At 45.9% G+C, this 14,750-nt stretch overlaps 1 protein-coding gene across 12 annotated transcripts in view; it reads right to left on the minus strand.

Annotated features, from left to right (window-relative positions):
* The window catches only part of KIAA1328, a 237,467-nt gene that overhangs the window by 27,215 nt on the left and 195,502 nt on the right, over nt 1-14,750 (minus strand). For all 12 annotated transcript variants that reach the window (XM_083466011.1, XM_083466016.1, XM_083466021.1 and 9 more), the window contains one exon: nt 9,500-9,608. In XM_083466011.1, the coding sequence (XP_083322137.1) occupies nt 9,500-9,608 (109 nt within the window). The remainder of the gene's footprint in view (nt 1-9,499; nt 9,609-14,750) is intronic.

Raw genomic sequence — 14,750 nt, forward strand, 5'->3', positions numbered from 1 at the left:
AGATGTTGTTGGACTACAACTGCCATCATCCCTGAGCTCTGGCCTTGCTAGCTAGATGTGATGGGAGTTGTAGTCCAACAACATCTGGGGACCCACAGGTTGAGAAAGGCTGGTCTAAAGGGTGACTCGCATGTTTTCTTGAAACAGCTTCCATGAGGGACAGCTCCACCACCATGTCTGATGCGGACAAATTGTATATGGAGTGATTTTAATGGAGAACCAGGCTCCCTTTGAAACGCCAGGCTCATCAGAATAGGACCGGCAGCCCTTCCCCCTTCTCTCGCAAGACATTGATGGTTCAAATTTTATAGTGTCACAATGCCTGGCTTGCCTTGTGATTGGAAGAACTTGCTCACCCATCTTTGCTCCCAGAAGAATCAGGTGGCAGCTGTAGCCACGAACACCTTCTGTCTATCAGACAAGCTGGCTTCATCTCTGGCCTGGCACACAGGGATCTGGCAACTTTCATTTATGCCTTGGTAATCTTGTGGACTATGCATGGCTTCCCTTGAGAAGCTTCGACTGGGAGAAAAACATGGCTGCACACCACAGGACCCCGATCCAATCCCCAGAAACTCCAGGTTGAGCCAGGAAACACTCCTCCCTGAAATCCTAGGAGCTGCTGTCAGACAGTGAGAGGACTGACCGGGTACAAGGAAGTTTCCTATGCTTATCTTCTTCCTTTCCAGGCCACCTATTAAGATCTAGGTACAGGAAGGAACAGTGTGCTCTGGGTTCCATCTTTATATGAAACACCATCAGTGAAAGTCTGGAGAACATAAAAGCTGTCTTTAATGAGAGAGGCCTTTGATGAGTGCCAGGGTAACTGCTCTGATCCTCATTCTAGCTTGTTTTAAACTTCTTCTTCTTTTCAAAAAACAAAAAACCTGTTTCTGCTCACGGGGCCTGCATTTTATATTGGATTCTGTATCTTTATATTTATTTGGTGTGTTTTACGTGGAATTGTTAATTGCTTTGAGCTACAGGAAAAACAGTACATAAATATGATACATAAATAATGAGGGCACTTATACAGTCAGATGGAGACAGCGAAAGGGCAGAAATTCAAAGAGAAAAGCAGAATAAAAATCAAATATTTAAGATGATCTTGGAAGGATGAAGAGGAAATAACAACGGGCGCCCTGAAAACAGGACAAGCAGCAATGGCTTTGCACCATGGAGAGAGGCTTTAGTTAAACATTCAAAGGACATCTTAAATTTAAGAGCAGCTCAGCAGCAGAGGAGCAAACTGTTTGCAGGGCTTGCAGAATCTTTTGCCTTAGAAACTGGAGGCACTGCAAAAAAAGGCAGGAGTTTCAAACTCTCTCTCTCTTTCCCCAGCGAACCCTTTTTGACTTGCAACTTGTCCATCACGTGCTCTCATTGCAAAGCACCCTTTCACACTAGGGCCTCTTTCTCTTTCACCCACCACCCTACTTAGTGTGAGGGAATAGAGAACTCATTCTGCAATCCCTATGGTGACCGAAGGAACTCACTGCCGGGGATGACTGTGCAAACCTTCCTCAGGGAAGGTAAGTAATCCCATTACTTATGATCTCACTAAGGAAACCCAACCAGCAGTTTGAAAACTGCCGGGTTAAGGTGCAGGCAAGGGGTTGGCTGAGTAATGCCAGTGTGCCACCATCAGGGAACTACAGGCCATGCCAGATCCAAATAGGAACTTTAGGTGGTTGGGCATGGCTAGTGGTGTATTTTATTCACTGCAACTTGAATAAGCTACGAAATAAGTGAAGGAACCATGAACTTGTCTAAATCCAGATCGCAATCTTTTGGAGCTGTTGGGTTGCCCGACATGAAACTTTTGAATGCAGACCACCCAGAGATCTCCGAATAACGGGCAAGGAGTTGGGCTAGTTTGCTTGAAAAATCCAGCGTGATACAATCCCTAATCATCACTCCATTACCTAGCAAAAGTTACAGGCAGTTTCCCATTTGGGGAACAATCCACCAGGAAGTTCTCCTCCTGTGGGTCTGGACCAGAGATCCTGGGTGACACTGTCCATTTCTATTGGCTTGTGGCTGTATCAACATAAATGAATTCATTTCCACAAGAAACCTTTGAGGAAAAGGGGCCATCAATAAGCTACTGACCGTTTGGGTTTTCTTCCTGAAATGGGATCATGGCACAAATTAAGGTGGTGGCAGCGAGGGAGGTGCGGACGCTCGGATTTCTACAAAGAACCACAAGCACCCTATAATACACCATTTACAAAGTGCTGTAAATTCCATATTTATTTTGCGAGCGCAAGATAGATAGCTTATTTCTGCATACAGAGGTTGCCGGCTAAAATCAGGATAAGCAGTATTAATGTCCTATGGTCAGTATTATTGAACCTCCAAAGCAATAAACTACGAGTCGATAAATATTACATTTGCAACATAGTTAACATTCTCCTACTGTCTCTGGCACTTATTACACATTGTAACCGCAAGTCTACAATACATTATTCATATTTGGGGTGTCACTGAGTGATGGATTGCTGTAAGAGAGGCTGTCCTTTAAATAAATCAACAAATAAAAATGCAAATGTTAACATTTTCAGCCACAACTTTTCCCCATCTTGAATGGGGGGAATGAAAATTTCACATTATATCGACAGCAAGCAGAGAGAACAATTAACAACCTACACAGTGAATAAGAGAGATTAATTTGCCAATGTCTGCTTTTATCACTCGCATACGGAACTATATTGGACTTTTCATGATGTTAGTTCTCCTAAGGGAAAAAAAGAGGGGGGGGACTTATCTCCTCCCCTATTCAGAACTTAATTCACCATCTTCCCCCTCACAAATCTTTTCTCCTCAAAACGTTTAGAAATTAGATCGCCCCTCCCCCTTTAATATTAAAATTTTGACTGAGAAAGGGCACTTCTCCTGAAGTTTCCACTTAACGAAAGATGTCTGAAGAATGCAAGAAGCCATGTCAAAAAGCAGAAAACAGTTCCCTGAGACGCCGAAATCTCAAAAGCTGTTGCCGTTCTAGGCAAAGCTAATTCATATTTTTATTTACTACAAAGCGCTCAGTTCAAAGGATCCAGCGTGATAATACGGCACTGTGGACTTATTCAATATACAGCTCTGGGCATTGCATTTTACATCAAATATTAATTTGTTTAAAAGTCCCCAAATGCACATCTACCTGATCGGAGATGTGCTGGGCAAATCATGCCTTTCCTCCTAACAGCTCCCAAACACAAATTTGCGCAACGTAATTTGTTTTTCTAAAAACTCCAAAGGATGCAGCCGTTGCGGATCTCTCCAACGATAGTGTCTCTGAGTTATTACTTAATATGTGCGCTACAGGAATGTGCAAGGACGGGCTCTTCATTGCAACGTGAGCCGAGTTGACTGCAAAGATAAAACTTTCGGTCAGAGGGAAGGCAGGCAAACCGCAGGAGGAATCCTGCCACTCCAGGCCCCGGATGCTTGATATTAGCCAATCCACTTGGTCCGGGATGGCAAAAGATGATGCGGGAGTCACGGGGGCCGGAAATCGGAGGCGAAGGCAGCAGCTTACTTTTATTCTGTTTCAGTTGTTTGCTCTCATACACCTAAGCCATTCAAATATGACTTAATATTCCTCAGGAGTGGGACACCAGAAGCTTGATTTCTCCATCCTTGAGGGACACCACTGGCCAGGCCGTGGCAGTGAAGCAGATGTGCCCAGAGGCAAGAGCCGGCAGAAGATGTGCTCCCCATCACTGCCCTATTGTGGCCACTGCGTAGGACCACGACATAAGTAGTTTGACCAAGATCATTACAAAACTAACCAGAAAAAGTGCCTTGCCACTGTAAAATGAGAAAGTCAACTGTTTAGAACAGGGGTCAGCAAACTTTTTCAGCAGGGGGCCGGTCCACTGTCCCTCAGACCTTGTGGGGGGCCGGACTATACTTTGAAGGGAACAAATGATGCAAGAGCACCACGAGCCCCGGTGGCTGCTTACCTGCGGTCGCAGGACAATGAGCGGCGCATGAAAGGGCTCCGGAGAGGGGCTGCTTAAAATGGTGGCCACTCGAGCGCTGCTGCTGCTGGCACCCACAAAGCCCAACCCCCTTCCACCTCTAGGCAGGGCGGGGAGAAGCCAGGAGGAGGGAGGAAGGAGGTGTTGCCACCGTGTGAGGGAGAGGGAAAGAATGTGCGCACTGGTGGTCCACACAGTGATTCCCGGACCGTCCATGGGCTGGATCCAGAAAGCAATTGGGCCTGATCCAGCCCACAGACCTTAGTTTGCCCGCCCATGGTTTGGAACAGCATGTGATGGCTGATGGGAGATGTTGTCCAAAACATCTAGAGGGCACCAAGTTGGGGAAGGTGATTTAGAAGAAGTTGTAGCTACTGCTACTGCTTCTCCTTTCCCTTCTGGGCAAGATGGCACCACCGTGGTGACAGCTGGAGAAGGGAAGGAGGGAAGAAGAGGCCACCACTGGGAGCTGGATGATGACAGCTCATCCAGGCTGCTCCTTTCTTTTCCATTCCCCACAGGGCGGTTCAACAGGTACGGCTGACTTCTCACAGATCTGCATCTTTTGCTTTGACATCGCCCTGCCCGGCTTCCCTCAATTATTCCTGATTTCTGCTTGCCTTCCCAAATCAGTCTCAGGAGAGGAGAGGAAAACGGAAAGAGATTTAGGTGGGTGGGGCTGGGGGATTTGTTCCTCCAGACCCTCTTATCCCAAAAATTGCCAGCAGTGATTACCTGGCCACAGAAAAATTAAAGGAATGGGGGAAGGAGGTAAAACAGTACGTGCATGCCATAAACACTTGTGAAGCAAACAGCCAGAGCAGAAAGTGACTCTGCACATCTGCTACTGGGATACTGGTGCTAGTAATACAGGGAGCACTAAGTTGAGAGCACAGGTTGCATCACTCTGAGTGATGGAAATCTGCCAGTGGCTGTGGGGACCCACCTGTCTTCTCCTCCCTCCTTCCAATGCTTCTTTTAAGGCATTTATTTGGTCACTGTGAGACCAGGATGCTGGACCAGATAGGCCACTGGCCTGATCCAGCCCAGGATGCTGGGCAGCCCAGGATAGTGTACCGCACAGTGGACGCTTGGGTTGCGAACGCGATCCATGCGGGATGCATGTCTGTAACCCGCAGCGTTCGCAACCCGCGTCTGCGTATGTTGCGATTCAGCACTTCATGCATGCGCAAAGCGTGATTTAGTGCTTGTGCACATGTGCGACCACCAAAACCCGGAAGTAACCTGTTCTGGTACTTCCAGGTTTCGGCAGTCCGCAACCTGAAAAAACGCAATTTGAATCGTCTATAACCCGAAATATGACTGTACAAATCTATTCCTTTTGCTGCGTCCCTCCTCTGTTTGGGAGACCAAGCTCACCTGTCCATCTCCCCAACCTGCTCTTCCCCGACCCCCTCTTGTGCTTGAATCCTGCTTGACGGCTTCCCACACGGCCACAGTGAGAACACGATGCTGGACTAGACTGGCCACTGGCCTGATCCAGCAGGCTCTTCTTACTTTCTTATATGAAGAATCAATCCCTACGAAAGCGAAGGCAGCTTCTGTCGCTGATGCTTGCCAACGCTTTGCATGAAAACTGGCTTGGCTCTACTTGCAAGAAGTTTAAATAGCCAGAAGTAATTACATATACTGCAAACTCAATTGGTTTTCTGCCTGCCGCTCCCCTTCTCCCCCGCCCCGCAGCCCTCCTGTTAAGGCTCAAGTTTTGTTCAGCAAGTTTCAGCCCCAAACAAAGCAAACCATTAGGGTTAAACCGTTAGCTGTGGATTCTAACAAACATGCTGACAGATCTTTAACTTTAGTGGCACACCAGCAGCTATAATTCTCCATATTGATTAATTTAGTTAGTTAAACCTGCAATCTAAGCTTATAACCCATTCAGTGATAAATTGAGACTGACCTGCTGCCCAAGCAGGTTTCGTGGATGAAGAATAGGATTGGGTTTAGGTCTCCCACAGAAATACTTGTCCATTTACCATTTTCAATTAGAGAAGCCCATGAGTAAGGGAAAGCAAAACAGGGCTCTTTAACCTGGTCAATTATACTAACACGCTGCACCAAAAGGGGCGGGGGGGGGTTGAGAAGGGAGAAAGAAAAAGCACACTCAAAGGGAAGGAAGAGAAGATTCGGGAAGAGCAAGCACCACACTGGACAATCATTTATTGTTGTTATTATTATTATTTAGCACAAGATGTAGAAAGGTCTGAAAGCAATTTAAACACAAGAATGTAGTTGGACAGGATAGCAGGCCATGAGGTCATCAGCTGGGCTCTGAATTCCTCCAGCTCTCTCTCCCCCTGGCCGAGAAAGTAGGAATGGGTTCAAGGGTAAGATCATAGAATCATAGAATCATAGAGTTGGAAGAGACCACAAGGGCCATCGAGTCCAACCCCCTGCCAAGCAGGAAACACCATCAGAGCACTCCTGACATATGGTTGTCAAGCCTCTGCTTAAAGACCTCCAAAGTAGGAGACTCCACCACACTCCTTGGCAGCAAATTCCACTGTCAAACAGCTCTTACTGTCAGGAAGTTCTTCCTAATGTTTAGGTGGAATCTTCTTTCTTGTAGTTTGGATCTATTGCTCCGTGTCCACTTCTCTGGAGCAGCAGAAAACAACCTTTCTCCCTCCTCTATGTGACATCCTTTTATATATTTGAACATGGCTATCATATCACCCCTTAACCTCCTCTTCTCCAGGCTAAACATGCCCAGCTCCCTTAGCCGTTCCTCATAAGGCATCATTTCCAGGCCTTTGACCATTTTGGTTACCCTCCTCTGGACACGTTCCAGTTTGTCAGTGTCCTTCTTGAACTGTGGTGCCCCGAACTGGACACAGTACTCCAGGTGAGGTCTGACCAGAGCAGAATACAGTGGCACTATTACTTCCCTTGATCTAGATGCTATACTCCTATTGATGCAGCCCAGAATTGCATTGGCTTTTTTAGCTGCCGCGTCACACTGTTGGCTCATGTCAAGTTTGTGGTCAACCAAGACTCCTAGATCCTTTTCACATGTACTGCTCTCTTCTGATAGAAGCTCAGCGCTCAACTTTTACCTGCTATGAAGCAAAAACCAAAAACAAACCTCTCTCCTTCATCATCAGCACCAGTACCAGAGTAATCTACCCAGCCAGGAGAAGACGGTGGAGAAGGAAGACGGTTCTGTGTCCTGGCCACATATTTTTTCAGGACTGGAGCATAGTGTGTTCCCTCTCCTGATGGGGGATGACCCAAGGTGGACAGACAAAAGGAGAAAAGCACACTGGTACTCAAGACCCCAGAAGGATCCTGCCTACACAGCCTACCTATATATGGGTAGACATTAGGAGCTATGGTGACATATTTTGTGCTGAAATGAAAGTTTCAAATCTAGCACATCTCCTAGTCTACGGCAGGGGTCAGGAATGCCACATTTGGCCCACCGCCATTTTTCCCATGCCAGGGAATGCTGCGACTGGGCCCAAAAGGGGTTGCAGAGCCCCTTGCAAGGTGCTTTGAAGACCCAGCTATCAGCAGGTGTGGCGGGCTTCAAATTGCAGCGTTGGGCTTTCTGCAAGCACCAAGGATCGGCTGGTTGTCAGCACTTCACAAAAGCTTTGCACAGCTGAAACCCGGGCAAGCTACAACCAGACTGTCAAGCAGGCATCACATCAGGGAAGTTTTTCAGAAAATGAATGGCCACAATGGATCCTGATACAAGCATGAAAAGAGAGTCAATCCATGAACGGTCAAGAATTGGGGGGACCCCTCGCTATATTATTCAGTTTGGCACCAATGTATGCAGCCAAAAGGGACAAATCGGAAAGTGTTCCCGGCCTACAGGGCTCTTTGGATCTAGTTTGGTGAAATAACCTTTTGCATTGTTCATAAAGGAAGGAGTTGCGAATGCTCCAGAAGATACTTACCCTTTCAATCACCCTCTTGATCAAAGAAAAAGTAAGTTTCTGTTGTACAAGTTTGTCAGTCAGAGCCTTTAACCTACTCCCAAAATGCTTGAACGCTCAACCATTCTGTGCAAACACTGGATGGGATGATCGAACAAGTAGAGACATTCCACTAAGGAACTCCTTTACAATCTATGTTAACATGCTCTGTTTTAAGTCTCCTTTCACAAGACAGAATCCAGTAATATGCAAAGTCAATAGGATGTGCATTAAAAACACTAACAGGGAAGCTGGTTTTATAAAGGCGGGGGGGGGGGTTCAGATACTACAAAACTTGAATCCATTTTGGCCCAACGCGAGGGCCCAGCACACTATGGTTTAAAAACGGGCTCTGGAACAGTTGCTCGAATTTTGAGTTCCTGAACTCTCCCAGTAGTTAAGTTTTTCAGAAGCCTGCACCTTGAGAGAACAGGCCCTTCTCAATGGTGGTGGCCACATGTGTGGAACTCCTTGACATGTATCAATTCAATTGACACCTGATTCAATGGCTTCAAGGAACCAGGTTACACACCCCTGAACTACTTTGCCAGCCATAAGCACAGTCCAGTGTTACATGTGCACCAATGCTAAACAGGATTTGAAACTAGGGTTTAAAATAGCAGTGGAAACCCCAGTCTAGGAGGAAAGACAGTTGGGTTGGGCAGATGTAATGGTGAGGCATGATTTAAAACTGGCAAGTAATTTATGTCCAAAGAGAAAGTGAAGGATGGAGCACCGACTCCCTAGTCTGCTTCCAGATTTGCAAAGAGGCAGCATAACGTAGCAAACACACTGGGTCACAGGGTCCCTGCTCCAAACTGGAAGTGCCCACGTCTCTTGCCATCAGCAGCCCCCATTTTAAGCTGACCATTTGATGTCCAAAGCTAGGATTCGTTTTCAAACCGGGCTGAGATTTTCATATAATACATTCTCAGCGTTGAGAAGACCAAAGTAAAGGCAATTGCTGTTATTAACCTTATTAGCCCAGAAGAAAAACAACTCTGCTTTTATCCTTCTGTAGTTCTTCACAAGAGCAATATTGCCATTTAAGGTTTCTGAAGGTGACTTATCAGAACTGCTGACTTAATGTGATTTTGTTGCTTGCCGTTAAACAGCAAAATAACATTTGTATAAAATGGCTTAAAAGAAACACATCATGATAAAATGTGGTGCAATTTGGTGGGAGCGAGGCCAATGACACTGGGAGGATTAAAAAACTTAAAGTGGACTTTGAAGGGAAAGAAAGGTCTAAACACAGTGAACACCATCCCTTTAAATTATTTACAAATGTATTAAATGTGTCAGGACTTATAACTTAAAAATACTTCCCCCCTCTCAGGCTCTAAGTAAAAATTAAAGCATTAGAACTTGGCATATTCCTGCATTTCTTATTCTAACAAGCAATTTAAGGCTTACTATAAATGTCACAGGATATGGCAGTTCTAAGTTTATATTATCCAGCTTGAGCAAAACATGAAATATCACAGAAACTCAGCTGCTTCCCCTCGTATCTGGGCGAATTTGATGGTTGCGTCTGAGGAATCTTAAACCAGAGATTACCAGTCATCTTACCGTGAGGTGTCATGGTGGATTGGGGAGGTGGCCGCAGTTACAAGCTCTTTTCTGCTGCCTGTCAGTCCGGGGGATGTAGTCGCATCCTTCCGGGAGGCTGAACTCATCCCTGCAGAACACGGTGGAAGACAATTACGATGAGCATTAGAGGCCGAAAAAGTTTTGGACAGCCTTTCTTGCCTTATTTCAGAACGCAGGGCCCAAGTGCCGCGCTATTCCGCAGGGAACTTTCTATATGGTGAATCGGCAGCCAAAGGAGTCATTACTCTTGACAGGTATGGAGTGGAATATATATTTTCAGGGCCGCCTGGAGTCATAATTGCATAATACACCCCCCCCAATAGACTTTGTGTCAGCGCTGTGGTTTTAGCAAGTGACGGGTTCCCATCCCCTAGTGATCATCCGGCCAATCCTGGCAAACGTCACCCCCAGATCACCAGCATTCTCCGGAAACCAGTGGAGAATTCTCAGTCCTATTTTAAATATGCACAGTTATTCTCAAAAGCACAAAGAACTGTCTCCTCTACATGCTGCTTTAATTCAGAGGCAGACTCATTTCTTTTGCAATGCCAAAGACTCGTATTAGTTGGACATCTGCAGCGTAGAAACCAATCTTGAAATCAACCCACAGGGAAAATGAATGGAGGAAAGGGCCGCTTTCTTTGAGAAGCATATTCTGTATATAGAAGACCAGAAGACATTTGAATATGTTCACAAAGCACATATTGAAAACATGTGAAATAAGGCAATAACTTGCCTAGAAATGGGTCTGAAAGAGACGTTTTCTCTGGGAACCAGGTTTGTACATACTTAATTTGGACGCTTTAATTAAGAGCTGTGGTAAAGGTAAAGGGACCCCTGACCATTAGGTCCAGTCGTGACCAACTCTGGGGTTGCGGCGCTCATCTCGCTTTAGTGGCCGAATGAGCCGGGGTACAGCTTCCGGGTCATGTGGCCAGCATGACTAAGCTGCTTCTGGCGAACCAGAGCAGCGCACAGAAACGCCGTTTACCTTCCCGCTGGAGCAGTACCTATTTATCTACTTGCACTTTGACGTGCTTTTGAACTGCTAGGTTGGCAGAAGCTGGGACCGAGTAACGGGAGCTCACCCCATCGTGGTGATTCAAACTGCCGACCTTCTGATCGGCAAGTCCTAGGCTCTGTGGTTTAACCCACAGCGCCACCCGGGTCCAAGAGCTGTGGTAAATTACTGTAAAAGCTGGGCTCTCGGGAGAGGGAATGAGCAAAAAGGGCCTTGCTCAGTACTAGCTGGAGATGTTCAGGATTGGACCTTCTTCAGGGTCACCCCCCCTTTTTTTGGAGGGGGAGGAGAGGCCAGAATTATTTCCCTTATTAGTAAGATTGTGGGGAAGACTGAGCACATTTTTTTGCATGCAGAATGTCCAAAGTCAATCCCTGGTATTTTTCTAAGTAGGGTGAGGAAAAGGTCCTGGCCAAAGCTGTCCAGAGTTTCAGATGTAAATGTAAATACTGATCTAGGCGGAACAATGGTCTGCCTCAGAATTACACAGTTTCTTATGGTTTGTGGACCAGCTGTCTTTGACATTCGCAGTGCTGTTATCAATAGTTGGTGGAGTTCCCGAGGCAACTACGATGACTTGGAAGAGAGTTAAGCTAGGCATCAAGGGATTGAAGTTATTTCATTTCAATAGTTTGATTATAATCTCCAGATGACAACTCTAGGACAATGCTCTCTAAAGCAATGGTTTCTAATTGGGGGTCCATGTAACCCACCCAGGGGGGGCTGCGGCAACATTCACATAACAAATACTTCAAAAGAGATATGGATTTTTTCAAAAGTAGGGTGTCTGTGGGCTGGCTTTTGAAAAACAGGGGGCTTGCATTAAAGAGCTAATTGGAAACTGCTCTAAAGCATAATTGTGCAAACCCTTTCTCCTGTTGCTTCTGGTTATGAAGTTTAAACTTGATTTTGAAGCGGATTGCCACAATAGAGGACCAAGAAAAGAAACACCTCAGCCTAACTTTAACCTAAAAAGCTTTCCTGCAAAGCCATCCTAGAAATAAATAAGAGTACCTAGTTTTCTGGTCATGCAATGTGCTGCAACAGATAAATGTAAACAGCATCCACAAATATAAAGGAGCTGGACCAGTTCCATCATTTGCAAATGATTCCCCTTTAAGGAGGGTGCAAAGGCATTGCATTATACTGGCAAAGTGGTCTAGCTGTTTGGGAGTGCCTTATGAGACTGGCGTTTTGTTTGTTTTAGCAAAAACTGGTGGGCAGCCAACACATAGGATAGTCTAAAGTAGGCTTTGATGTCCTACTCCTGTAGACAGTGCAGGAAATGGGACTTTCTACTAAAGTGGCTGGTTCCACATGGTAGTGGCAAGAGTAAAGTAGTCACCAAAGTGTGCAAACTGCCCCTTAGAGGGTGGTGGGATGACCTAGGGGGTGCTAAGGAGGTAAAGGGGCAGCAGGGGGTGTTAGGAAGCAAAGCTGTCGCAGGGGGGGAGGGGAATGGGGCGCTGGAACAGTAAATGACCAGACTTTGAAAAGCTGGTGTTACTGAATTAAAATAAAAAAATTCCTTCCAGTGGCACCTTAAAGACCAACTAAGTTAGTTCTTGGTATGAGCTTTCGTGTGCATGCACACTTGTGTATCTGAAGAAGTGTGCATGCACACGAAAGCTCATACCAAGAACTAACTTAGTTGGTCTTTAAGGTGCTACTGGAAGGAATTTTGTTATTTTGACTATGGCAGACCAACACGGCTACCTATCTGTTACTGAATTAAGTTCATCATTTTTTAAAATTAATTAAACTAAATAGTTTTAATTGGATTTTGAATAAATGTGCAATTAATTGTTAACATTTTGAATTTTACTGCGTTATTATCTTCCTTGGTGGGTCGTGCAAACAGCTATTCTGAATAATGCCTTTTATAGTGTGAGGAAGGCGGCACAGGGGATGAGATTATGGAAGCACAGGAGCAGTGGCCAAAAAAGCTCAGGGATTTCTGCTCTAGTAAATTAAAGGAGACCTGGTCTACTAAGCACACGCAGCCCGAGGAGGACAAACAGCCAGCGGTTTAATACTTTATTGACAAAGCATTCACTTACAGTGGCTTCTAAGGTGCACAGAACAGGCAGAAATGCTTTTGGAGACTTAAGGAGCTGGCATCCTGTCCCCAGACTGGTGCTCTGAGCAGCAGCGTGACCACGCCTCTACCCAAAATTACCGTATTTTTTGCACCATAACACTCACTTTTTTCCTCCTACGAAGTAAGGGGAAATGTCTGTGCGTGTTATGGAGCGAGTGCCTGCGGGTGGCGGGGGGATCTTCTGCAGTCGTGAGCAGAGGATCCATGGTTCCCCTTCCTTCCCTCCTCCGTGGTTACAAAGCATGGATCCACATGGATCCTCAGGATTTTTGCATTGGGCTACTCCAAACTCACTGTCAGATCACATGTCTGTGGCCACAGCATGAACCACAAAAATCATATATCCACTATTTCGTTTAGAATATTTTTTTTCTTGTTTTCCTCCTCTAAAAACTATGTGCGTGTTATGGTCTGGTGCGTGTTATAGAGCGAAAAATACGGTAAGTACCTTCGTCTGATGGAGCACGCACAAGCAGCCTTCGACTTACCCTACACAGAAGCTGCCACTGTGCCTGTCTTTTTAAGCCCTTCCTGGTCCTGGGAGTATAGCGGGGAAGGGGATTCTTTCTACTGGACCCCTATCTCAGGCACCGCCTCCTCCTCCTCCAGCCCTGGCTCCTGTCTCATGGGAGGCACAAAACCCCATAAATCGCTGCTCCCTTCCTGTGGATCAGCCTTGGGTCCCGCGGCCTCCGCCACACAAACCTCGGAGACCTGCTAGCCCCGGGCATCTGGGGAGACCCAACCAGGTTCTTCTGAAATTGAGAGAAGCTGTGCAACTGCAGTGCCCTGTGCTCTGAGCCCAGAGCCTTCAATGGCCCGCATCCGAATGCAGGTGAGGGAGGCAATCTGTTAATTACTACGAATCACTTGACTGCCAAGCCAGCGCTTATCAGCCTGTAATTTCCCCCCACCAAATTGCTAAAAAAAGAGAGAAAAACCTGCAGAGAAACAAAGAGGGGAGCATGGAGAGCCAGAGGACAGGGTCAAACTCCTCAAGGCGTTTTCATTCCTGGGGAAGCCCACAGAAAAGTCCAAAGAACAATGGGAGAAGTAGGTATGAATTCTATTATGAGGCATTTAAAGGAAGGAGGGGAGGGTGGGAAAAAGAAAGAAATGAAATAATGATGGTTTAAAAAAAGAAAAGGAAAGGGAAAGGGAAAAAAGGGCAAAAGAAAAAAGAAAAAAAGAAATCCATCAGTGAAAATTGCCCCTGAAAACTTCACAGAATTGTAACGGCTTTCTCTCGCTTAAATTGATTGGTGTAGCAACGTTATGAGATGACTATTAGAATTCATTGCGCGCCACAGAAAGAGCTGAAATGTCAGCAGACTATACAGCAAAAGTAATGGGTCCTGAACTCCTGTTAGTCAAAAATGATTTTGTTTCAAATTAGAAATTGATTTCTTTTGGACACAAGCCCTTTGCCGGCTTCCAACTTTTGTAGCTGAGCCTTGGAAGAGATTAACCTCACCCTCTGTTCGGGTCCCCCTCTGATGATACCCTTTCAAAAGTTTCTTCGCCGCGAATGCTTTTTTAATGCGGACGCGGTCTTAACCAATAACACAGGTTGTTTGTTCCTAGGAGAGCTGAACCACATTCTGCCTTTCTTTTTATTTTTCTGCTGACACAAATCGCAAACTCGTTGACAAGTTTAAAAGGAAAGGAAAGGAAAGAGAGAGGGAAGGGGGGGGGGGCAAAGCCAGCTCATAAGCGAAGCAAAGATTATGTTAGGCTCTGCAGCCAAGCACAAGACTGCTCCAATTTCTTTCCCCTTTGCTTCGAGAGAAAGAGTGCTTTGGCCCGCTCCTTAAGTGGACACACTAAGTGAAGAGCAGAACAGATGCGGGCTATAAAGGAGTCCTTGGGCTAGAAAATTCTGTGTTTCCGGCTGTAGAGGGAGATTGCATCATGAAAAGTCAGGCATGCACACCGATTTCTTTTTGCTGGAAATTAAAGCAAATCTCCCATCCCCATCAGGCAACCATTTTCTGTACCTTTTGTACTACTGGGGCTGGCATGGCAACTATTAAGTTTTCAATCAGATTCCTTTCTGCCCTATCTCAAGGGCTCAGGGAAGGATACATGTTATTCCTAATACCTATTTA

Source organism: Podarcis liolepis, assembly GCF_965112155.1.
Source record: "Podarcis liolepis genome assembly, chromosome: 11".
Taxonomy (NCBI): domain Eukaryota; kingdom Metazoa; phylum Chordata; class Lepidosauria; order Squamata; family Lacertidae; genus Podarcis; species Podarcis liolepis.